At 55.1% G+C, this 23,144-nt stretch overlaps 1 protein-coding gene across 5 annotated transcripts; it reads right to left on the minus strand.

Moving 5' to 3' along the window:
- Positions 1-504: 504 nt before the first annotated feature.
- Positions 505-15,780, minus strand: Ift27 (intraflagellar transport 27). 5 transcript variants are annotated; one of them, XM_013511658.1, is made up of 8 exons: positions 15,698-15,780; positions 15,303-15,374; positions 8,993-9,072; positions 8,620-8,679; positions 7,475-7,534; positions 5,782-5,899; positions 4,836-4,945; positions 505-771 (listed from the first exon to the last, which is right to left on the minus strand). In XM_013511658.1, exons 2-8 carry the CDS (start codon positions 15,334-15,336, stop codon positions 655-657), a joined length of 579 nt encoding a protein of 192 aa, XP_013367112.1. In that variant the 5' UTR covers positions 15,337-15,374; positions 15,698-15,780; the 3' UTR covers positions 505-654. The 5 variants fall into 5 exon arrangements, 4 of the variants coding, with proteins under 4 accessions (XP_013367112.1, XP_013367111.1, XP_013367113.1 ...); XR_001233043.1 differs by adding an exon at positions 3,936-4,381 and having other exon boundaries at positions 672-753; positions 15,303-15,761; XM_013511657.1 differs by having other exon boundaries at positions 15,303-15,761.
- Between the last annotated feature and the right edge of the window lie 7,364 nt (positions 15,781-23,144).

Here is a 23,144-nt window from a genome sequence, read left to right on the forward strand (position 1 = left end):
AGAGCCCTGGGCCTGACGGGAATAGGCCAGGGCATTCTGGCGTCCTGGCTGGGGAGGGTGCAGGCCCCTAGGGGTGGGTGACAGTTCCAGAAGGCCCTGGATGGGACCATGGCTTGCAGCACTGACAATCACAGCAGTGAGGACAGTCCTGGGTCTTTAATCAGGGCCGGGGACAGGGAAAGTGGTATTGTAGGACAGGATGGACAAATGTCTAGCTCGGGCAGAGTGAAGACCGCTGGCTGGCTAGCTGACAGATGGCCATGGAGGAAGTGGCCTCGAATCACGGAAGCTGGCAAGGGACACAGTGTGGTCAGGGGCAGTGGCCACCCGAGGGGACTGGGGCACCTGGAAAGGCAGGAGCGGTTGGAAAGGGACAGCCCTGCCCCGAGACAGCCGTGGGTGTCACCACGCTGGGCAGGCAGGGCCCTCACCCCACCACCGCCACCACCCTCCATAAACAGGGCCACTCTGCGACTGCAACCAGAATGAGAAATGGAGCCAGGGTTGCCTAGGCCAAGAGCTGCTGCTTTTATTTAAAGCTGTCATGATACACAGAAGGGAAAAAGCAATTCCATCTTCTTGCGTTCTGGGAGGGAGATGAAGCTCCGCCACGCTCCTGAGCACCGCGCCGTCCTGCAGAACAAGCCGGGGCTGTCACACCAGGCCCTGGAACAGCTCCACTTTCTCCCGGTACAGGTGAAGGAACTGCGTGGCCAGGCAGCGGAAGGGGGCCTCATAGTTCTCCATCTCCTTCTGTGGACAGAGAGGCAGCTGTCCTGCTTTTCTAACAGAGGGACCCAGCGCTCCTTCAGGCCTTCCTCCCCCAGGGACTCCCCATTCGGCTTCATTCATCTTGGTACCCCTGGGGGTGCTACTCTCATGCTGCCAGCTTTATGACAAGGAAACAGACAGAGATTAAGGGAACTCGCAGACAGCCACAGCCAGTGCAAATGCTGGAGCCAGGGTTTGACTGAGGTCTGTTTCAACAGAGCCCGTCCTTCCTGCCACGCTAGCTGCGTGGTAAAACGAGGCCCTGAGGTAAATGTCATAGCAGACAGAGCCCTGGTCTGTGCTGTAAGCAAGAGCCTCAAAGGAAGATCAGGGCTGAAGGGACCAGAGGAGCTGCAGGGAGCTTCCTGGAGAAGGTGGGCCCAGGCATTTCCCAATTCCGCTTCTTGAGGGCCAGTGGGAAGTGAGAGCTGGCTTGGTGCTGCCTTAAAGGGGCTCTGCTAGGAGCTCAGGCGAGTCATAGGTCTACAGCGCCCACAGAGCATCGGTCTGACACCCAGCAAGTACACAGGGCCACAGAGGTCGTGTGCTTTCAACAGCCACCTAGCACCGGTCACTGCTGCCTTACCCTCCCCTGTGGCCTGCCAGAGGTGTGACTTCCCATCAAACCAGGAGTCTGCACCATGACCTAGCACTGGGTATTGTAATAGCTGAAACAAAGTGGTTTCTCGTTTTGCAATACTGGGTACTTAACTCAGGGGCACTTTACCACTGAGACACAGCCCTATTTCTTTATCTTTTGAGAAAAGGTCTTGCTAAATTGCTCAGACTGGCCTCCAACTTGCAATCCTCCTGTCTCAGCCTCCAGAGTAGCTGGGACTACAGGCATGTGCTACTATGGTTGACAAGAATTGAGTATTTTCAGGACTATAGGATGCAAAGGACATTTCTCTGGTGTGACAGGGATCAGAAAAGTTAAAGAACTTGTGCTGCAGCAGTGATGGCGAACCTTTTAGAGCTTTCAATGACACAAACAGCTCAGTGCGTCGTGTGTTTCATAGGTTCACCACCACTGCCCTCGAGTATAGCTAAGGGCTAGGAAACAGACCTCCACATGGGCAGACGGTGCAGTGGCCATCACTGTTTTCCTGCTCTCTGTATGTGCATGTGTGTGTTTTTAATTTTTAAGAAACAAGCTGGCAGAAGAAACAACCCACTCTACTGCAGATAGCAGCTGAAACTATGAATGTACAAGAATCTGTTTCAGAAAGCTCTCTGGCAGCTGGCAAAAGCACAACCTTGATGGGAAGCAGTGAAGTATCCCCAACAGAACGGGCGAAGCTCCACGTGAAGAATGTCACCCAAGTCGCCATGCGCGGTGACTGCATTTTCCAGGTGAGTGGCTGGGGCCCCGGGTGGAGCAGCCAGCTGGTTGGCGCTCCAGAGCCTCCGTTTGAGAAGCAGGCTTTCCTCTGTGCAGCCAGTCGTGCACACAGGGGACCAGGCCATGGAGAAAGCTGCCTGGACTCTGTAGCAAGGGATACCCCGAGCCAGGAAACAGGTGGCAGTGCTAGGAGTGTGCTGAGGGTGGGGTCAGTCGTAGCTAAGACGAGCACCTGTGCTGAGCTCACAACGGCCACCTCCAGGTGGATGTGGAGGAGACTATGACGCCTCTGGGTGTGCAGAGCATCTCCTGCCGCACAGCGTCAATGTCAACCCATGAAACGGCCCATAGTTAAGTCCTGAACAGGAAGAGACAAAGGCCTGCATAGCTGTGCATAAGGACTTCTGAGTGAATCTGAAAGCGCTCTGTAGCATGATCTTGGGAGGACCCAGCATAGAAATCAAGGAAGGCAGGGCCGTGAGCCTCAACAGACACCACAGAGGGCCCCTGAAACAGACAGAAACGGAACCATTTTCCAAATGCACCGAGGGTTCCTGTGACAGGAACCCTTTTGTCAAATGACTAATCATAATCTTGCTTACCCACTTTGGACACTGACAGAAGGTCTGCCTTTTTTGCGGGGTGGGGGTGGGCACATGTCCTGGGAATTGAACTCAGGACCTTGAGCTTGCCAGACAGGCGCCGCACCACTGAACTAAATCCCCAGCCCCTAGAGTAGGTTTGCTTAGAGCGCAGGATCCTTGGAGGAGACTCAGACTCATCCTCAGCATGGCTTAGAACTGTCCCCAAGAGTGCCATGGTGTGCTTTGGGAGAGCACAGAGTGAGGACCCCTTCCAGAAGGCCTCAGCACCCCGGCTGGACAGGCCTGGGTCCTGGTGCTGGTTCTACTCCTCCTTCGCTGTGCAACTGGGGAAAGCTATAACACCTTTCTGAACTGGCCTGAAAATTTCAAACATCCAGGACCCTCAGAAAGTCAAAGAGCCCTGTAGGTCGCGCTTCTGGGTCAGCCAGAGGATTGCTGCTGCATTTAGGGAGAGAGGAGATGGGCTTAGCGTCAAGACTTGGCCGCATCTCAAAGAGCATTTGGTTGTATTTCCTTTTTAATTACAGCTTTCTTACCTGAGCTGCCAGTGGAGCTTCTGTGAGCATCAACTCAGGGGGGACTAGTTAAGGTGCACGGTTAATACCGAGCGTTCACTGCAGCCTCTTCAAGAATAATTTACACCCACCCGCTGCAACACCTGAATGGAGTTAACCGCGCGGCCCATGGCCTTTGGTGACTGAGGTGTTGGGGCGGGTTTGAACTTCTGAGTTCTGGGAAATATGGGACAATGTCAACAGTGTGAGTGGAGGAAGAGGGGACAGGGTGGTCCTGCGTGCTGTGGGTGACACAGCTCATGCCTACACTCAAAGGTTGCTGCGTGCAGGCGAGGAGCCCCCGCACAGCGTGCCACAAACACAGGTTCTCTAATCTGAGCTTCATTAATTTAGCATTTGTGATAATTGGACCATAGGCAAGGGTGACATTCATCTGCGTACAAGCTATGGATTCAAGGATTTAGTAAGTAATAACAGTAAAACAAGATACAGGGGGAACATTTATACTTTAAAAAGCTAACATTTGCTGAGGGTTTACTACGCACTAGACTTTTTGCGAAGTGTTTCGTTCTACCACCCTACTTAATTCTCACACTACTCAGTGAGGGACATATTTTATCATTCCCCTTTACAGGTGGGCCACCCGAGGCTCCCACGGTTTAAATAACAAGCCAGGGTGGCACAGCTAGTCCAGCTCCTCACCGGAGAGGTCAGAGTGCCTATGTCTTCCGCAGGAAGCGGGCCGCGCTGGGGACTCAGAGTTCAAGTCCATACCATGATTGAACAGCAGTAGCTTCAGCCTGCAGCTGGAGCGGCCTGAGGAGCAGAGGTGATAGCCCAGGGTGTGCACCAGCCCACTGCCTTTGAAGAGCCAAAGAATCAGATCTGAAGGTTGCACAATGAGGTCTCCATTACAGCCAAGGCCGGGGGGCCTGGCAGGAGCCCCTGGGAACTGTGGTGAGGGTCGCTGTGGGCTCTGCAATGCCTGTTTCCCGGCTCTTGCTCACACGGGGTGTGTAGGAAGGGGTTCCGCAGGGCGGGACACCCTAGGTCAGCGAAAGAGGCTGGTGGCAGGCTGCTCTTGATTTGCCCGCTCCATGAGCACTCCTGCTGGCTCTGTTAGAGGACACTTTGTAGCCTGGAGTCACCTGGGCAAGGATACAAGAGGCACCGGTGGGCACGAGAAGCTGGCGATCCGGGCCCTGGCCCTTTGCTCGTCACGTGCCCTCAGGCAGTCGTTTTACCTGCTCTTCCTGAGCTAGGAATGGGAGAGAGGCAACTCCGCATTCACAGGACTGACTGTGACGGTCCAATTAATGTGCCAATGACACAGTCACCCGTACCATCTCATGCAAGCGTCAAGGTCAGAGAAACTGAACCAGGTCCACTGGTGCGTCTCACCAGTGCAGACCCAGCTTCTCCCGGGGCGGCCGGGTGGCTCTGCTTTACTGAGAGGACCGGTGACGCTTGCTACCCTGTGAAAAGACCTTGGGCTGCGGACATGAACATCAGCTCCCAACAGGACTTCACACAGACGGCCTCAGCACTCGACCACTCCTGGCAGAGGCCACCCCAGCCTTGGTGGCACGCGGAGGTACTCACCACAGATGTCTCAAAGCACTCGAGGCCTTGGCCCAGCGCCCATGCCTGGGCCTGCGCCGGGTCCACTGCTCGTCTGCTGGCCAGATCTGTCTTATTTCCCACTAAAACACCTACTCAAAAGAAAACAAGGAGAACATCACATGTAACTGTGGCGGGCTGGGCGGTCAGCCAGGGAGGCAGCATGCTGTTTCCGAGGGGTGCTGAACCTGGTCTGAGAAGCTGCCTGGTGAGGGGGCAGGAAGGCCGGGGGTCCCTGGGGCCTCAAGAAATCCGGTGGCCTTTGGCTTGAACACAAGCTTGGGCTCTCTTTCTAGGCTTCGCGTGTATCTATGCCCCTTGTTTCCCTACGATTATAAGTGCTGTGCGGGCGAGGGCCAATTTCGGTGCACATTTGTGATAATTCCTAGCACATGGGGCAAACTTTAAAAATGGTCATTAATACTAATCTCAGGCCCGGGCTCAGAGTCAGGGATTCAGAGATAATTTAGTTCTGCTTCCAGCTGCATCGGCTACAGCTAATTTCTGGGCCTGTCTCTGGAGATCGCTTTCCCTGGTCTTTAATGAGGAGAATTTGTTGATCTCGCATAGGGATGAGAAACAAACTGATTTAAAGCATTCAGAAGTGACAACAGGACTTGAATGCAACGTGTGCCCCATACACAGGAGAAAATGAGGAAGCCTTCCCTGCGGTTAGCTTTCTGAAAATATCGATTCATGTTACAGCACCTTCCCCCTGTTATCTTGGGTCTCACCATGGCTGCGTCAGGTGGGTGGCATCAACCCCACTGTACCTACAGACTTAGAGGCAGAGCCAGGGCACAGTCCTGGCCACTGGAGTCAGAGCCTCAGTGCCCTGCTTTGCCCCCCGTGACCTCTGCTGGGACCTCCCACTCTGGAGCTGAAGGACAGTGGCGCTGCTGGAAATGCCCATGTTGGTAGCTCCTACCTGGGAGGGAGGTGCCAGGGACCTGTGCCCGGGCCTTCTCCAGCCACTTGCTGCAGTTGCTGAAGGACTGCTCATTGGTCACATCGTAGACGAGACACAGAACGTTGGGGCTCTCCCACTGCTCGAGGGACAGGAGGAGCCCATGTCACAAATGTGAAGGTGGTTCCTGGGCTGGGGGGCAATCTGACTTTCGGCTGAGGGACTGGACGGTGGAGGGATGCAGGAAAACTATCAAGGAGATGTGAGTCAGGAAACGCACATCCACAGAGGCGCCAGGGCTTCTCCGCAGGAATGAACGGAGGTGTGTTCCAGGCGGGGTTGGGGGGATGCAGAGTTCACAGGTGGACCAGGCTCTGCTGGAACATTCTGTGAACGACTGTGAAACTTCCTAACCTTGTGGGGTCAGTCTGGATGGTCCTACTTTGTACTGGAGAAACTAAGTGGAGGGAGGCGACCTGGCCTGCCCATGTCCACATGCTTTAGGGACGGAGGGGCCAAGATGGGCCTGAGGCTTTTCTCTACCCAGAGCTCTGTTCTTGCCAGCCCTTGGCTTTGCTAATTCCTTCTTCCCTCGGTGTTGCTGTCCAAGGCCCATCACAACGCAAGCTGTGAGTGCTTCTTCCCTTCCGAGCCAGTGCCTGGGAGTGCGTGTGCATGTATCTTCCTGTCAGGGCTGGCTTTGCAAAATGCAGAGGCCACTTCTGCTCCTGCAGCGTCGGCATCAGCCCTAATACACACCACATCAACTGCACAGGGCTCTGTGTCCCAATTAAGGGCCAGGGCTCACTCTCAAAGGCTTCGGGGACTGCTCAGGGTCCTGGGACATCCTGCCCTGGGGAGCAAGGGTGGCCCTGGCTTATGTCTGGGGTGGGCATAGGGAAGAATCCTTTCTCCTCCCGTTGACCTTGGAGGGCCAGCCTAGGATTGACTCTGGAGGGCCTTCTCCCGACCTCCAAGGCTACACTGCTTCCTGGAGGCACCCAAGATACAGGAGCGTGGGCTGAACCAACGACCCCCATGATTTTCTCTAGGCTGACTCACGAACTCTCCCCAGAAACAAAACACACTCACCTCCCCATGCAGGCATCAGGAGATACCTTAGAAACCTTCCTTTGTCCAGGCCTTCCTGGAGGTGGAACACCACCCCAGGGATCAAGCTGAGGCCGGGGTGGGCAAGGCTGAGTCAGGCCGGCTGGAGGCAGGGAGGGGTTTGATGGGAAGCATTTGGCCCTGCGTTGCCCACACACATACCTCCCTTCCCTCTGCCAAGCACAACGGCACCCAGCGCCAGGCCATGCACACTGGGGGTGCTTGTGAGCACCATGAGTCGCTGCGTGAAGCCATCCTGGGTGGAACTACCATTGTTACCTCGACTTCTCTTAGCAAAAAGGGGGCAGAGAGCAGTTTCCGTTAAAACATGGCAGGGGTGTTGACAGCACAAAGGAGGGGGGCTGTGAAGGATGGATGCCCCACAGAGGGGAGTGCAAGGACAGCCACACAGCTTCTGGCACGTTTGGGAGCTAGCCATCCAGGAGCAGGGGTGACGAATGCCCTTTAATGCATATGGCCGAGGCACGGCAGCTTCTCTCACTGGCTACGATGCAGTGGCATTTCTATGCGAGCATCATAAGGGGCTAGCAGTGGGGCAGGAGGTGGGGTGGAGGCAGTTAGGTAAAAGAGCTCATGTACTTGCCAGTTTATCCAGCATTTCAGAAAACAGCTCCTTGCCGGCCGAGTCAAAAATGAAGAGCTCCTGCAATCAGAGAAGCGCGTCCCAGGGAAGCATACACAAGGGGAGACCGCTGGCCGCAAGTCACCGCTGGCGCTCTCAGCTCCCCGTGAACTTGGCTTAGTGGTGACATGCGCGCACCCACATGCACACGCGTTGTCTTACACGCTCTGTCTTTCCCCAGGCACGACAAGGAAGTCCAGAGTCCCCGAAGCAGCACCGGGCTCCACCCCAGCCACCGCGCTTGTGCAGCCTCACCTCTCCCAACCCCGAGTGCAAAAATACCAGGAACAGGCTGACTTCCCACCTGGCAGACAGAATGCTAAACAGGCTGACGAGTGCTCTGGTTTCCAAAAGGTCACTCTGCACTTTGTTAACCAAATTGATTTTCAAATCTTAAAACAATTCTTTTTAAAGGAGGTCACCGAATAGGCCTGGGGAGGCGTTGAAAGTAGGACAGTCTGCCTTCATGTGGGGACAGCTCAGGAGCGCTTCTGACAAGGGCACCAGATGCTCCTTCCTGTCTGTCCCAGCCTTCCCGGCCCGGGTGCGAGCCCCTTCCCACTGCTGCTGCCCTTGGAAGCCTCTCTGCAGGTCCCTTCAGCCCCTCCCAGCAGGGCGGTCCCTGGCTGGCTCCTGACCCCGGCACCTGCTGTCACATCAGCACCAGCAGCTGTCCTCAATGCTGGCCGCCTGTGTCCTTGTCTTGCTGTGTCAGGTGCTTACAGTTTCCTTCCTTCTTCCCTTCCCTATCCATCCCCTTTCCTCCCCTTCCCTCTCTTTGTTCACGGGCCTCTTTAAGCAGCTGAAAGAAGCTACAAACCCTCTTGTGGGACACACAAACTAGTATCTCTCAACTCCACTCCATGAGCTCTGGGTTTCCCACAGAGGGACCCAGGTTAAGAACCGTGGTACCAGACAACAATTCCTCAGCCAGGCCCACAACCCAGGCCCCTCTGGCCCTGTCAGTCCCTCCCTCGAGTGTTCTCCAACTCCCACGAACAGAGAAATCTGGGCCTTGATCCCCTACCACTGGTGTGTCTCCTAGGAAGGAGGCCCCGGGCCCACTGGAATAGTCCTGGTGCACCTGGGTCTGGGATGCCACTTACCACACTGTCGCCTGTGTCAGGAACTGGCACTGTCTTCACCACCAAATCCACCCCTGTTGTCTGCCGAGGAACAGAGGCATGAGGATGAGATCCGAACTCCCTGGAGTGCCACCCCTGGCTGGGCCTGCAGAAGTCAGAGGGCCCCTCGTCTCCTCACTTCCCTGCCCCTGGGGAAGCTGCTGTTTGTGGCAACCAGAGGGTCTGACTGGGAGTGCCTGTGGGCACCCCTCACCACAGTGGGTAGAAAACTGATCTCTATGTGGCCATGTACATAGCCTTTTGGGGCTGCTTCCAGGGATTCTGCAAAGTCAGTCCCTTGGGGTCCAATGGCCACATCTCTTCAAGCTGCGGCCAGCCCAGGGCCCCAGCTCACCAGGGTATAGTTCTTCTGAAAGTGGGCCCCGTCGCTGCGGAAGATCTGCGCCAGGGCGGTCTTGCCCACAGCCGGGTCTCCTAGGGTGAGAGCAGAAGAAAGACACCACTTCAGTTCTTCCCAGCACCGCTGCTGTCACAGGACCCACAGAGGTCACAGGCAGCGCTCCTAACTGACAAATGCTTCTTTCGCTGGGAAGAACGACCCAGAAGGTGAAGGAGGTTAAGGAGAGGTCTAGATGGAGCCTTGGCAACAGAAGTGACACTTCCGGTGAGACACAGCCATGGGAAACCCTATCACCTTCAAGCTCGGATTTACCGGAAGCCTTGGCAGGAAAGATGAGTGACGGGGCCAACTCAGGCAAGGGGACCCCCTGGCAGAACTGACTTGAGTGCAGAGCTGCCACCTGGTCGTCTGCTTATCTGCATTTATGGGATCTGAAACCCATGCCCCTGATGACATCTTTCATTACCACTTTGATGCCTATTTGTGACACTGGGGTCCATCTTTTGAGGGCCTCTCTGGAAACTCTATGGCACAATCACCCGCTCCAGCCGCCTCGCACCTGCTGGGCTCACTGCCTGGCTGTGCTCGGTCGGTCGGTCAGTCAGGCACCCCAGATACTGGCACCGCAGGGCTTCCACTCTGAGATCTCCCACCGGACTGCTGGGAGCCTCAACGTGGGTGGCTCCCAGGCTGTTGAGGGTGGCGGAAGCGCTTTGTGTGCTCACCTGTAATTCCCCTCTAGCCTCCCCACTTTTGTGCCCATGGCCCTGCCTGGTGCCCTTGGATGTCAGCTGTTGTCATGCACGGCATATTTCCCATCACGACACTCTCACACTGGCTCCCGTTCCGCCATCCCGTCCCCCACCCCCGCGGCAGGGCTTTCTGCTTTCTGCCCTTCCAATCCCTGGCGACATCAACGTACACTGTGTGCCCGGCTCTCTCTCTCTCTCTCTCTCTCTCTCTCTCTCTCTCTCTCTCTCTCTCCCTCCCTCCCTTCCTCCTCCCTCCCTCCCTCCCTCTCTCTCTCTCATCACTGGCAATGGTCTCCGCACCTTCGCTTCCCGTTTTACAGCTGCTCCCACACCTCTCTCTGCTTGACTTCTCGACAGTCTGCCACTCTGTTCATTTTCCAGTTTTGACTCTTCCCACCTATAATATTCTCGTGTGAGACGATTATTCGACGACGAGTGGCATGTCACTGACGTGAACTCCTCCAGGTTGGAGTGCGCTGTTCGGGACTTGCTTTGCTATCTGCCACCGCTTCTTAGAAGGGAGCTGACATGTGCTGTACTCCCTCGTGAACCCAGTCACACTCCCATCAGCCCCTCCCCACGCTGCGCCCCCTCCCTCCTCTGCTACAGATGAGGAGACCCAGGCTTGAGAAGCCAGTAACGGGCCCAGGTCTCCCACATCACGCTCTCTGCATCCCTCAGCCTTCTCCGGGGGCTCAAGGGACCACGGCTGGCACATTTCAGGCCTTCATCCATCGCTGTGGCCTTCCAGGACACCCGGGCACCACGGCCTGGGTCGCCTGTCGAGCACATGCCCTCCCGACTTCAACTCCGCTCCTGAATCCAGTTGGAAATCGGCTCTTCTTGCTTGTGAACCTCCCCACAGATTGGTTCTGGCTAATTTCATAAATCTTCCTCCCGCCTGTCAGTCAGTCACCAACACTCACAGCAAACCTCCTGTGTGGGCTCCGGGGAGGCATCCGAGCATGGGGAGACGACAGAACTGATAAACACGTTTGCAGAGCAACAAGATGACAAGTGCAAATTCAAACAGCACAAGCTGAGAACCGCAGCGTGGAAGGAGCATCGAGGGAGCAAAGAGGCAGCCAGGTCGCCAGCCTGCGTGGCTTCCTGATGTAGGGGTGAGCGCGTAACCTTGGGGGTGCAGGCGGAGGGCACTGCTGGCCACGGGACTGCAGAAGCTCAACGCACGACCACCCTGTGACCTGTAACCGCCACATCCAGTGGTCTCTTCTCACTTCTCACCCTGACGCCCCTTCTTCCCAGCCATCCTGGTGGCCTCTGCTGCCCCCAAACCTGCCGGGTCTCTTGCCCTTCTGCTCCCCTCCCCCGCTCCCGGATGTGGCCACTCCTGGGGGCTGTCCTCAGCACTCTGCTCCTGGCTACTCTGCCTCAGTTGTCCTCCTTCCCCTGACTCACTGCAGGCAGGGATCCCCCCTGGGCCATCTGACTTTCCAGCTACCCATGGAGGTTCCAACAGGGTGAGGGCTTTCATTCCATCTGTGTCCACAGCGCCCTCATGCCATGCCTGTCCCTGAGAGGGCTCGCCCACCTAGCTCATTCTGCCTGCTCACCACGTGTCCTCACTGTCTCCATGCAACCGTCACCTCCTCCCAACCCAGCTGGCCTCCCTTTCACTCTCTGAGACCTTTGCTGCATCTCCTGCCCACAGCACATCCTCATGTTGCTCTGAGCTCATGCCTCATACCAACCCGCCTCCCACGCTCTGCTCTGCAGCACTGGGACAGGGCTCTGCAAATACCCTATCGTGTCCCCTGTGACAGTTAATCATGACTGTCAGCCTGACTGTCCAGATACATGCCTGGGAGATTGGAAAAGTACACTTCTAGATGTGTCTGGGTGTGTCATGGGGGTATGACCTTGGGGACCATATCTGTTCCCTGCCCGCTTCCTCTCTGGTTCTTCCCCTGCTCTCTGCTTCCTGGGCGCTATCAGGAGCGCAGCCATGCTCTTCCGCCATGATGGTTCTGCACTGGAGCCAGCCAACCATGGACCGAAATCTCTGACACCATGAGCCAAATTAACCCCTCTTCTTTTAAACTGTATATGTCAGAAATCTCATCACAGTGACAAAAAGCTGACCAATACATCCCTGCCCCACATACAGGCACCAGCACGGTGGGCTCCACACTCCGCTCCCAGGTCTTCCTCCAAACTGAGCCTCAAAGTTCTGATGACCACGCCCACCTTCCTGCGTCCCTAGTCCCGGAGGCCCTGCTCCTCCTCGCAGTCATTCCTGCGCTGCCCCTGTGTTCCTGTCTATTTCTCCTCTTGAGCCCTTCAATAGCTCACAATAGCCCTTCAATATCTAATGTCCACTGCGTACAATGAAGCCCTTGCCCCATGTGGTTCCTGTTTTTCACCTGGACCCTGATTACGCAGTCCCTGGGGCCAAGGCAGATCTGAAAAGTATAGACCCTCCAGAGGCCCCTAGTGACCCGTGGCACGTAGCAGGCTCAGGCCCACAACTCAACCTCTGGGGCGCAGCGCCCCTCTGTGGCTCCTCCAGGCTGCTGACAGCCCGCCTCTCTAGCTGGCGCTTCCTCTGGCCTTTTCTGGCCCTAACACCTGAGAAGCCAGTGACATCATTAAAATGGCCTTGTTGCAATGCTGAATATATTTTGGATTCTCAACCAGGCCTTGACTGAAAACGCTTCCCCAGAGGCCCTCTCGCCTTCCCATCCCGCCCTGGCGTCCCCACCCCCGGAGCACTCACAGAGCTGCGCTTCCCGCCCTGACACCATGGCGACTTCGCTCCAGTCAGCGCTGACCCACCTTCCACTCTCTCCACCTGCCCTGTACGCAGAATCTGGGCTCTGCACCCCTGTTCCCCAGTCCCTCACCACCCCACAGTCTCACAGCCCCTTCCTTCCAACCCAAGTCCAAATCCTGCTCTCTCCAAGCAAAGCTCAGTTAGTTCCTTCCTACACAGCCTCGGAGGGGAGCGCTACCTCCTTTCTTGCCTGGGAGAATGCATGGATCCCTGCTCGTAGCAGGAGCCCTGACCTTGGCACTGTGCCCCCACAGAGGCATGACTGTCACCCCCACGTGCACAGAGAGGCAGCACAGTATAGTAGTTAAGGGCATGGACCAAGGAGCCAGGCTCCAGCTCCCCCACTTCTCAGCTGCACGGTGTCAGGTCAGTTACTTCATCCCTGTGCCTCAGTTGCTACCTGAGTAAAAATGGGTTACTAACAGCACCTACTTCATAGAACTGTTATGGGATTTAATGAGCCAACATGTACAGTGACAGGCATACAGTAAGGGCTATTTAAGTGTTTTTAAAATAAACCAATTACAGAATGGTTTTCTCTTTGCATCTGAACCAGAACATGCAGTAGCTGGGCCTTGATATCTCTCCAGAGTCGAGCACACAAAGGGGAATCAACTTGTGGTTGCGGCACTGGCGTTATAACTGGTCATGCATAGCTTAGTTCTTCCCGGAGCTGCACTGATCCAGCCTTGAGTTCCATGGCACCTTGCATGGTGACTCAGACGGTAGGTGCTCAGTAAATACCCTGGAAGATCAGGGCTCTGATGAGCAGTTATGTGAGAGAGTGTGGGCCCATAGGGTTGAATGGGAACAACTCGTGAGGGGTGTGGCGGGGGGATGAGAACTGGGAGGTGGTGCTATGGCCAGGTCCCAGGCTGAGGGCTTTGATCCCTGGAAACTTCTCGGAGGAGATGCCCTGGCGGCCTTGACAGGAGGTTACAGATGGAGCCCTGCAGGCAGGGCTGGAGTTCAAGGGCCACTGACTCAGGCTGATGCTGGAATCAGGTGAAACAAGTGCTAGAGAAAGCAGGGGTAAAGAAGGGCAAAAGGACCAAGGTTTGAGGACAGTACAGCCTGTGCCAAGAACAAAGCCCTGCACATCAGATCACCTGGGTGTGGGTCAGGTTCTGGATCACACAGCTCTGTGTGATCACAGGCAAGTGTCCTCACCCCTCTGGGCTTCATTTGTCTCATCTGTAAATCAGGATGCCAGCAATACCAACCAACCCCATAGCGATGTTGTGAGGGCTCATGGGAGCAGCGCTGAGGGTCTAGCGTAAGGCCGGCACACAGAAAGTGCTCAGGAAACTGAATTCAAAAGGAACTCGGAGGAAGGACAAGCAGAGACAGAAGTTCATTTGAAAAAGAAATCTAGCTTCAGAAAACGAAAATGTTCCCACCTCATCCAATGAGGAAACTGAAGCTCAAAGGAATGCTTTGTCCAAGATAACACAACCAGGAAGAGGAACAGCCGGAATTATTTCTGTTACACAACACTGCCTCTCCTGGTACTCTGGAAACTAGAGAGTCTCCTGAGAACCATTAATATCTTTTGCTCCAGTATGATCAGAGTTACTACCGTCAGGCATCATTCTGTATGATGCCTTGTACTTTCAAACAGAAAAGTCATTAAAAACACTATCAGGTGTAGTGGCGCAGGCCTGTAAGCCCAGCACTGTGGGAGGCTGAGGCACGAGGATTGCAAGTTCAAGCCCAGCATGGACAACTTAGTGAGATGCTGTCCTAACATTTAAAAAGGGATGTAGCTCAGTGTGAAGGTCCTAGTACTGAAAAAACAAATAAACAGAAAAATGAACTATCCATTATTTTCAGTCTGGAAGGGAGGAATAAAAAGGAATTTTTTCTTTATGTAATTGCTTCTTGGTTCTTTCCTGAGTTGGTCAGGGAAGCCTGGAAAGGTCACAGGTTTCGACAGCAACACCAGGTAAGGGTTCTGGAGTTGGGCCGACCTGGGGCTGTAAATCCTGTTTACGACCCTCAGTGGGGTGGATCGGGGCATCACCTCGGGGCCTCAGGAAGAGCAGGATGATGCAGAATTTACCCCAGCGTCCTTCGGTGACAGGGTTGAGTGAATACATGTGTGCAGTAAGGGCTCAGGGAAATATGTATTTGTTTTGCAGACACAGGTCTAATCCCAGCAATCACACTTCTACATGTGCAGACCGACCCAAAGAAAACAATACAGATGTGAATGCCATACACTCTGTATTTCCTGAGTAACTATGTTTTAGGCATTGGAGTAGATGCTTGGGATGGCAGGCAAGACATAGATGTTTATGTTCTCCTGAGACAGGGCAGCACAGTAACATTCGACCTTAAAGACAGCAAACAAGTGCCTCTGCACACTCTCTTCTGTCTATTTTATCAGAAGAAGTGGGGCCAGGAAAAGAATCCCCTGAGTAAAGACTACCAAAGTCACTGATGCCTGATTTTGGGGCAAAGCAAATGATTTAGCACTTGGGGTTTGCTTAGCCTGATTTTTAAACAAGGCTGTTCCTCGTCAATACAGCTCAAAGTAGGGGTCTCAGAGTACGATAGGGGCGGTGCTACAAATGTGCTCTGGAAGATAACTGCTTCCCACCTAACGGCATTTACCACGTCGGTAACTGCAGCAGCTCACCTTGGGGAGAGAAACAGGGAAAGTATACAGCGTTTACTTGAACAAAAACTCCCCATGAATTATGAAGGCTCTGGACGTTAGAGACCACTGTATTCAAGCGCAAGTTTTCAGACTCACCCGCCAGGATGCATTTGGCAGCCAGCTTCACCATGGTAACCAACCACTACCACCAACAGGGCAAAGACGCAGCTGTTAGAGGGATTAGTGGGTGAGCTTCGCGGCTCTGTCCGGCCTGGGCCAGGGAAGTGGGGAAGGGTGATCACCAGGGTCTGTGACCGTAATGGGGATACTGCTCGACCAAGCGCGGCCCTGCTGGTCCGGCTGGGGTCGGAAGTCGGGTGCAAGAGAGGACCGAGGGCTGTAGATGCGGCCCGGTTCAAGGCCCTGGAAGCAGTCTGGAAATGTGCAAGCGGGCGCCGCAGCTTCTGCTTCTGCCCCGGCCCCTAAACCCAAGCCCTGGCCTTGGGGTCTGGGAGAAACAGCCCCACACTTTTAGCGTCCGGAGCACCGATCCAAATAAGCTAGCCTGGCAACCATAGGCCACTGCCCCGCCTCCTTCTCCTCGCTGGCCCTCGATTGGCTGCTGCCAATACCCCCCACCCCCTTGAAGACTCTCGGAGACCCAGTAGTAGGACGAGGCGGGACCAGCGGCATTTTCTTTCAAGGCAATTCGTAGCGGTATCTGCTCTTCAATTTTATTCGTCTTGATAAATGGCTCTAAGCACCGTCAATCACTAGCACCTCCCAGCCAGCTCCTCCGGAGCATTTCGGGAAAAGAAGTTCTACCCTGTGTAGCCAGAGGGAGTGATAGAGAAAGTTTTCTGATTGGCCAGAGGCTGGCTTGGACCATCTTCGGGAACAATGGCGATTCACTGCACCCCCTTGTCCTCACGGAAGTGGACTCGCCCAAGAGATGGCCAAGGCTGGAGTTGTCTGGAACTGCGCCTGCGCAGTAGACGAAACTGCAGTGGTCTGGAAGAAGCTTGGTCCAAGGGCTTGTTGTTACCCTGTTTCCCAGGTTCTGTGGAGCGAGCCTGTCAGGGGCATCAACAAATCCAGCCCTCTCCCCTCATCCCCAAGAGAAATCTCATTTTAAAAGCCCAAGCATATTATGCTCTTTGAAATCTGAAGTGGGATGAGAGAACCGTGGGGAGAGGTTCAGATCAGCGGGTGCGAATGCAGAGCTGGGAGTGAGGCGTTCTGTGCGCGATGCACAGGGCTCTGGCTGGCTAATGACAGTGCAGTGCACGTTTCAGATGCCAGGAGGAAGGGGGCTGAGTGTTTTCATATGGAGAAGCAACCAGTGTTGGGGGGCATAGCTAGTATTTAAAGTGATCTCTGCGAACAGAAGGGACAAGTAAACCGATGTGGAGGGCTTCTACACTCGGGGACCGGATGTCTCCCTGTCCTTACTCTTGGGAAATGCAGAAGGCAACCCGCATCACAGGACGTTACCGGCCAGGCGGGGCTCAAACGTGCCAACTTCCTCCCCAGGGGCCTCTGGCTTTGGCATCAGGTGGTCAGAGATGAATGGCTGCCATCTCCCTGGCCTGGGTGTCGCCTCACCGCTCTACCCCTGATAATGGGGGGGGACCCACGTCATGGGGGACAGTGGTGAGGATAAAAGAGAGGACGCGTGTAAGCACTCAGGACATGGAGGTGTGCGCCAGGTGACTGCCGGGTGCTGAGTGAGAGGGGACCTACCTGGTCAGATTCCGTTTATCATCAGAGGCCAGCCGCATGCGGTACCCGTTTCCACACCTGCTGGGCCCTGGGACTTTGATGGCCGTTGCTGAAAGGGAAGAGCAGCTCCTCTTCCGAGATGCCTCCAGCAAGGAGTGACTTGTCCCGCAGATATCTGAGGCATTTTCCTTCCCTGGCTGCTCTGGGTGTTAGGTGGCTGCCAGCCTTGCACAGAGGGCACGTGTGGGCACACACACACACACACACACGCACGCACAAGCACACACACTCTAGGAATAGCTGTAAAGGTTTCAGCACCAAATGGAGGGTAACACAATGCAAGCTGGAACGTTCTTTCTGGGAGCTTCATTGCTGGTATCAATCATGAAGGTAAAGAGCCATCTCCCCTACGTTGTACCCACCTGTTTTTCTCTGCCCGCATCAGTCTCAGGCACCCAGGCTTGGGTGAGCAGAAAGCCACTGGGTCTCCTTTGCCCTCTTGCTGATCCTCCTGCAGGGCTGCCTGTCCGTTGTGAGTGACTCCCTGACTCCCGCCAGCGCCCCTTGAGTGAGCCACGCTGGGGGGGAGGAAGGGGTTTCTGTGAAGCTGAGGCACTGGGTCATATCTGGGGCAGAACTGTCCCCCTTCTGTCTGGGGATGGGGGTAAAAATAGCTCCTCCCTCACAGGGCTGCTTCCCTCCTCCCCGCACCTGCTCGCTTCCTGTATCGCTGCTCTGTGCAACTTTAGTCAGCACCATCATCAGGGTGTTTTGGATCTTTCCAGAGAGATTAAAAAATTCCCATCTAGTGAGTGGATTCTGCCCCTCCTCCACTGTGCTCCCCTCCTGGGGCCTCTATACAGTGTACTTTTTTTTTTTTTTTTTTTGGACTGTACTGAGGATTGGAATCCAGGGCCTTGCAAGTGCTCTGCCACTGAGCTGCATCTTCCCAAACATTCTTGGTGACCCAATGACAGCTGCAGCTTTGTGCCGGGAGTCTTGCAGCTTTAGGGTGGCCAAGAGTTTTGGAGCCAGGAGGGCTCCTGAGCACTTCCTGTCCACTGCCCTCACAGCTCCAGCATGTACACATTGCACCCCAGCCTTCTTCTAAGGGCAGCTGAGGGTTAATTTACCCGAGTCTTGTGCATATTTTTTGGGGGGAGGGGGGTACTGGGAATCGAACTCAAGACCACGCGCTTGCCAGGCAGGCGCTGTGCTGCTGAGCTATATCCCTGGCCCGATGTGCATATTTGATACAATAACCCTCATGAGGCTTGGATCATCCCTACTGGATAAGTGAGGAGATGGAGGCCAGAATGAGGTTATGTCAAATTCCTGAGGTGGGGGTGGACTAGGACTTGAACATAGGGAATCTCCCAACCCCCCAGCTCCCCAGGGACCCAGCGGGCCTCTGACACCTCTCCCACTTCCTCTCATCCTGGAGAGCAAATATTTACTGAGTCCCTTGCAGTATTGACTGTGCTGATTGAGCATTATATGCGAGGCACGTGCGAAGCTCTTCACAGCCTCTCTGGCTAGATGGCAGGCGGGAAGCGAGACTATCATTACTTTAATTGAGCAGACAAGGACACCGAGGGCCAGAGAAATCCCAAGGTCACACGAGTCTACCCGAGCCAGAACCAACCTTGGATCTCTTCATTCTTGAGACTGATGTATTTTCCCCTCTGGTTTCAGTAATGTGCGTTTTAAAAGGCCAGGTGCTGTGCTGGTTGCCAAAGTCACAAAAGCAAGATGACAAGGTCCAGACCTTGACTGTGGCCTGTGGGGGCCACGTGGGAATGTGGGCCCAGGGTGTAGGTCCATGATGTTTTTTGTTTTTGCAGTACTGGGGATTGACCCCAGGGCCTTCACACTGAGCTGCACTCCTAGCCCTTGTTATTATTTCTTTTATTTTGAAACAGTCTTACTAAGCCACTCAATTGCCCAGGCTGCATGCAAAGTTTCAGTCCTCCTGCCTCAGCCTCTCAGATCCCTGGGATTACAGGTGTGCACCACCACACCAGGTGGTCCCTCAGTCTTTTAGTGTAATCTAGACGCTGGGTGGTGATAAGAAATCCCTTCACTTGTAAGTGTTGGCAATGAACTTAAATTGTGTTTTGTTTTGTTTCATTTTGTTTGAAATAGGGTCCCACTATGTAGTACAGGCTGGCCTTGAACTCACTATGTAGCCCAGCCTGGCTCTGAACTCATGGTCATTCTCCTGCCTCAGCCTCCCGAGTGCTGGGATTACAGGAGTGCACCTCCACTCCTGGTGATGAATTTAAATTTAAAACTCAGCAGCTTCACTAGAGATCTCTGCTGACTGGTGCAAACTGGAGCCACCCATCTGTGAGTTCTGGAAAGGAAGACACAATTGGACAGGCACTGGGACCTGAGCGAGTATAGGATCCCTGCACCTTGAGGAGCACTGCTAGTCTGGGATGAGTGGGCAGGGAGCTGGGCAGGAGGCTCTGGATGGAGTCTGAGGAACGGGCAGGAATTAATGAGACAGACACAAGGACACCAGCAAGACAGGCAAGGGTGCTGGGGGCAGAAGCATAGCACAGATCTGGATTCTGGCAGGTGCCGCTCTTTGCTTAGGGAGGGAGGGGGGACTGGCAGGAAGTGGGTGTGGCCAGCTGAGATCTGCTTGCAGCAAAACAGAGAAGAGTGGCAAAAGCAAGTAGGGCAGGGCCTGGCGCAGAACCCTTCCTTGAAGAATTCATTCAATGAATATTTTATTGAGTACTTACTAAGCACGAGGCTATAGAACCATGGGGCCCTGTGGGGAGGCGGGTAATCAAGGCAGGCCTCTCTCACTGTGGTAGTCAGTGCTGACCTGGACAGGATGTGCAGGAAGAACAAATGTGCTGTGCTGCGACCCCAGGAGCACTGCACCACCGTCTGCAGGGAATTGCTAGAGATGCAGCTTCCAGGCCCTGCCGTCCACCAGCTCTGCTTTCACTAGCCCTCCTGGTGATCAGATGTCTGCTCGTGTTTGAGGGCCCACTTGGAGCTGATGCCAGGCCCACCCTGCACTACACCTGGTCACTTTGCTGTCTCTCAGTTCCTTGAGAACATTCCTACCTCACGGCCTTTGCACTCACGGTTGGCAGCAAGGCAGAAGGCCTCTTATGAACTTCAGATCTCTGTTCACGCCACATGTCCTCAGGGAAGCCCTTGTAAGCACCCAGTGTAAACAGCTGCCCAGTCTGTCAGTCTGCTTGCCTGACTTTACTTCATTCCCGGCCCTCACGACTGCCCGAGATGGTAGTCCATATCTGTTTGGATAGCATCTGCCTCCTTCCACTAGAAACAGAGAACAAAGAGTTAGTTTCTTTCAGTCACCCCATACCTAGGGCAGTGCCCCGCACAGTGAGATACTCGGTGAATAGTTTTGAATGAATGAATGAAGCTCATTAAGCTTATCCTTCTGGTCATTCATTCATTCATTCACTCAACAAGCACCAGTTCTTGAAAATCAGTTCCCATGCAGGCAATGGACTTGTCATGGGGAGGCACCTGGTGACTGTTCAAATGAGAGCAGCCTGACCCTGGGTCCTCTCCATCCCCTCCTCCACTCCTAGCTAGACCTGAGGGTTCCGTGGGTGCTGCAGGGTTAACAGCTTCCCAAAGCAGGGACCAGCGTGAGTGCTGCATGGAGGGAGAGGCAGCTCCCAGGGACTGGTCCAGGTCCATCACCTCGAGCCTGAAGCCTCTGGCAGCCCCAACAGCGACGTACGGCGTGGTGCCGGCCACAGCTGTGATATTCTCTGCCCAGCGCCTGGGCTGATGGCACCCACTGCGGGACCCTCGTCTCCCGCTGCCGATCTGCACCAGTAGGATTCTCGCAGGGCTCCTAGAATGCAGTAGTAGGATTGTTGGGCGCAAAGACCTTCTTTTGGGCAAGTAAGGTATTTGGGGGAAATTGTGGGGGAGGTCTCTTGGGCTATTCTGCAGGGACCCCCAGGAAGAACTTCGGGTGCACTAAGGCAGCCCTGCTGCAGTGCCCTGGGCTCAGGGGCAATGCCCCAAAGAGAGGGCAAGGACATTTGTATGACTGGAGGTATTTTTTCTATCTAGACACTACTGGCATCTTGGGGTGCAAGTCTTTGTTGTGGGGGCTGTCCTGAGCGTCTGGCAGCACGTCAGGCTCCGACCCACGTGATACAGGACCACCTCTCATTGAGGCAACAAAAATTGCAGACATAGCCGAAAGGTGGACAGGGACAAAGTCTTCCACGGATGAGAAGCCTTGATTTACTCTTATGGACTCAAAGAGAGAAAGACATGGGTTTAAAAGGGAAATCTCAGGACCCCTGCCGACCCCTCTCCGCTCTGTGTCTCAGTCTCCTCCTACCTGCTCTTAGGGCGCAGCGGGGTGCAAGCCAACCAACCCATGTGAGCGTGGGACACACAGGACAAGCAGTGACATGCAGGATGAACCTCCGGGTGTATGAGGCAATTTCCCGTGGCGATGACCTTTGCTGTAAGTTCCCCGCCGTTCACATGGGCCTAGTTGCTTGAGTTCCCGCTGATGCAAGGGCTGGCGGTGGCCGTGTCAATAAAGGGCAGGGGACGCGGGACCGGCTCGCCTTGCACGCCCGGAATGCAAAGCTGGGGAGCTCCGAGTCCGTGCCGTGAGCCGGCTCCGCCAGCAGGGGGCAGCATCCACCGGGAAAATGACCAGGGCCCGACGCGCCAAGGGCGCCGCCCTTTGATTTATTTCACTACTGCTTTTATTTAAAGTGGAGCAAGTCATCCCTCCAGAGCCACCTGAGGCTTCCTTTAACAAGCCTCAATAGCTGCTCTTTGGAAGCCAAAGCTGCTTTTCCAGAAGGTGCCAGGATTAGCGCATCTGCTGTTTGCCCAGCTCATGGGGAGTTGGGAGGCTGTGCATGCGGGGAGGAGAGGCCCCGCGCTTAGATTCACACCCCAGGGCCTCAGTGTACCTCGCTGCTCCCTTTCTGCTCTGTGGGCATAAACGTAAGAGAAAGAGTCCACAGAGCCCGTCTGCCCCGACCGCTGACCCCAGGGTCCCATCCACGCGGACTCTGCGCTTGGTTTTTCTATCTGATGTACTTCAGAGGAGCCCTGTGTCCCTACCCAAAGCGCCCCTCCTTTCCTGATGGCTGAGTCCTGTTCCATCAGAAAGCATGATTTTCAAGAGCTTTCTGCGTGTCCCCTGAAATGTCCCCAGTGGCTTCCTGTTTGCCTTCCCCATTGAGTGTGAGGCTTGGTGACCCAGTCGGGCCTCCTGTCGGCCCCAGGTCACTTCCTGTGCTCAGCCAGGTAGCTCCCTGGGTTCTGCAGACCTGCCCTGCCTTTGCCCCTGCGGTCTGCTCTCAGCCTGATTAAGTTTTGCTCTGTCTTGCTCAGCTCAGTCAGCCCTTGCTCCGCATTCCATAATGGCCTTCCACCCTGGATCCGCTGCATTCCATAATGGCCTTCCACCCTGGATCCGCTGCATTCCATAATGGCCTTCCAGCCCGGATTCGCTGCATTCCATAACGGTCGTGACATCCACGTCAGCCTCCATCCTCTGCTTACTGCTGGTCTTTCTCCAGTTCCCCGGGGGCATCTCTGCGCCCAAAGTGGCAGTGCCCTGGGCTCTGTCCCCAGCTCTTCTTCCCCTCTGGGGCTCCGTGGTGAGCACAGTCCAGCTGTGATTGACAAGCAGCCAGGCTTGGGAGCAGCAATCGCCTCAGCCCCGCTGGCCCTGTGAGTTACTGGGTGAGTGCAGGCGGACGCCCTAAAATTGGCTAAGGTGCGTATTGCCGCCTGTGAGGTGCTGGGCAAGGTCTGGGCCGTCCCTGTTACCGTGACCAGCCCCACTCAGAGGTCATTTGCCCCGTCCCCTCCCCTGCATAGGGGAGCGTGTTCACGGCGCTCAAGCAGGGCGTCCCTGAGTTGGGATTTGGGGCCTTCAGACACGCTGTGAAATGCCTGCCAGCGCCTGGGGGAGGAGGTAGGGCCTTTCCTGTACAGTGGGGGGTGCCTGGGGGCCTCTCCCGGAGCCTCCATAGCCTAGCCCAGGCGTGATGGCTTTGACAATGCCATTTGGCTACACAGATCTGGGTTTGGAGTCTGAATGAAATAAAATTCAGGTTTCTGGGTCACCTCTGGGAACCCCATCTGGCTTGCAGGGAAAGATTTTGTTAAATTTCACAAATATGAGCTGTTGTAGGATAGTAGTTTGGGGACATGCAGAGCAGATGCCAAATTGTGGGACACAGTACCCCAAAGTCACCGGCACTTTGGCTCTCTGGTAACTCT

This window comes from Chinchilla lanigera, unplaced genomic scaffold, assembly GCF_000276665.1.
Source record: "Chinchilla lanigera isolate Chin_1 unplaced genomic scaffold, ChiLan1.0 scaffold00012, whole genome shotgun sequence".
Lineage (NCBI taxonomy): Eukaryota > Metazoa > Chordata > Mammalia > Rodentia > Chinchillidae > Chinchilla > Chinchilla lanigera.

Excerpts from the sequence above, each read along its gene's own strand:
- Ift27 (XM_013511658.1), bottom strand. The coding sequence starts at position 15,336 with ATGGTGAAGCTGGCTGCCAAATGCATCCTGGCGG. Across the intron at positions 9,073-15,302 it reads TGCCAAATGCATCCTGGCGG|GAGACCCGGCTGTGGGCAAG; the intron begins GTGAGTCTGAAA and ends CTCTCACCCTAG. Across the intron at positions 772-4,835 it reads AGTGCTTTGAGACATCTGTG|CTGCCTCTCTGTCCACAGAA; the intron begins GTGAGTACCTCC and ends AAAGCAGGACAG.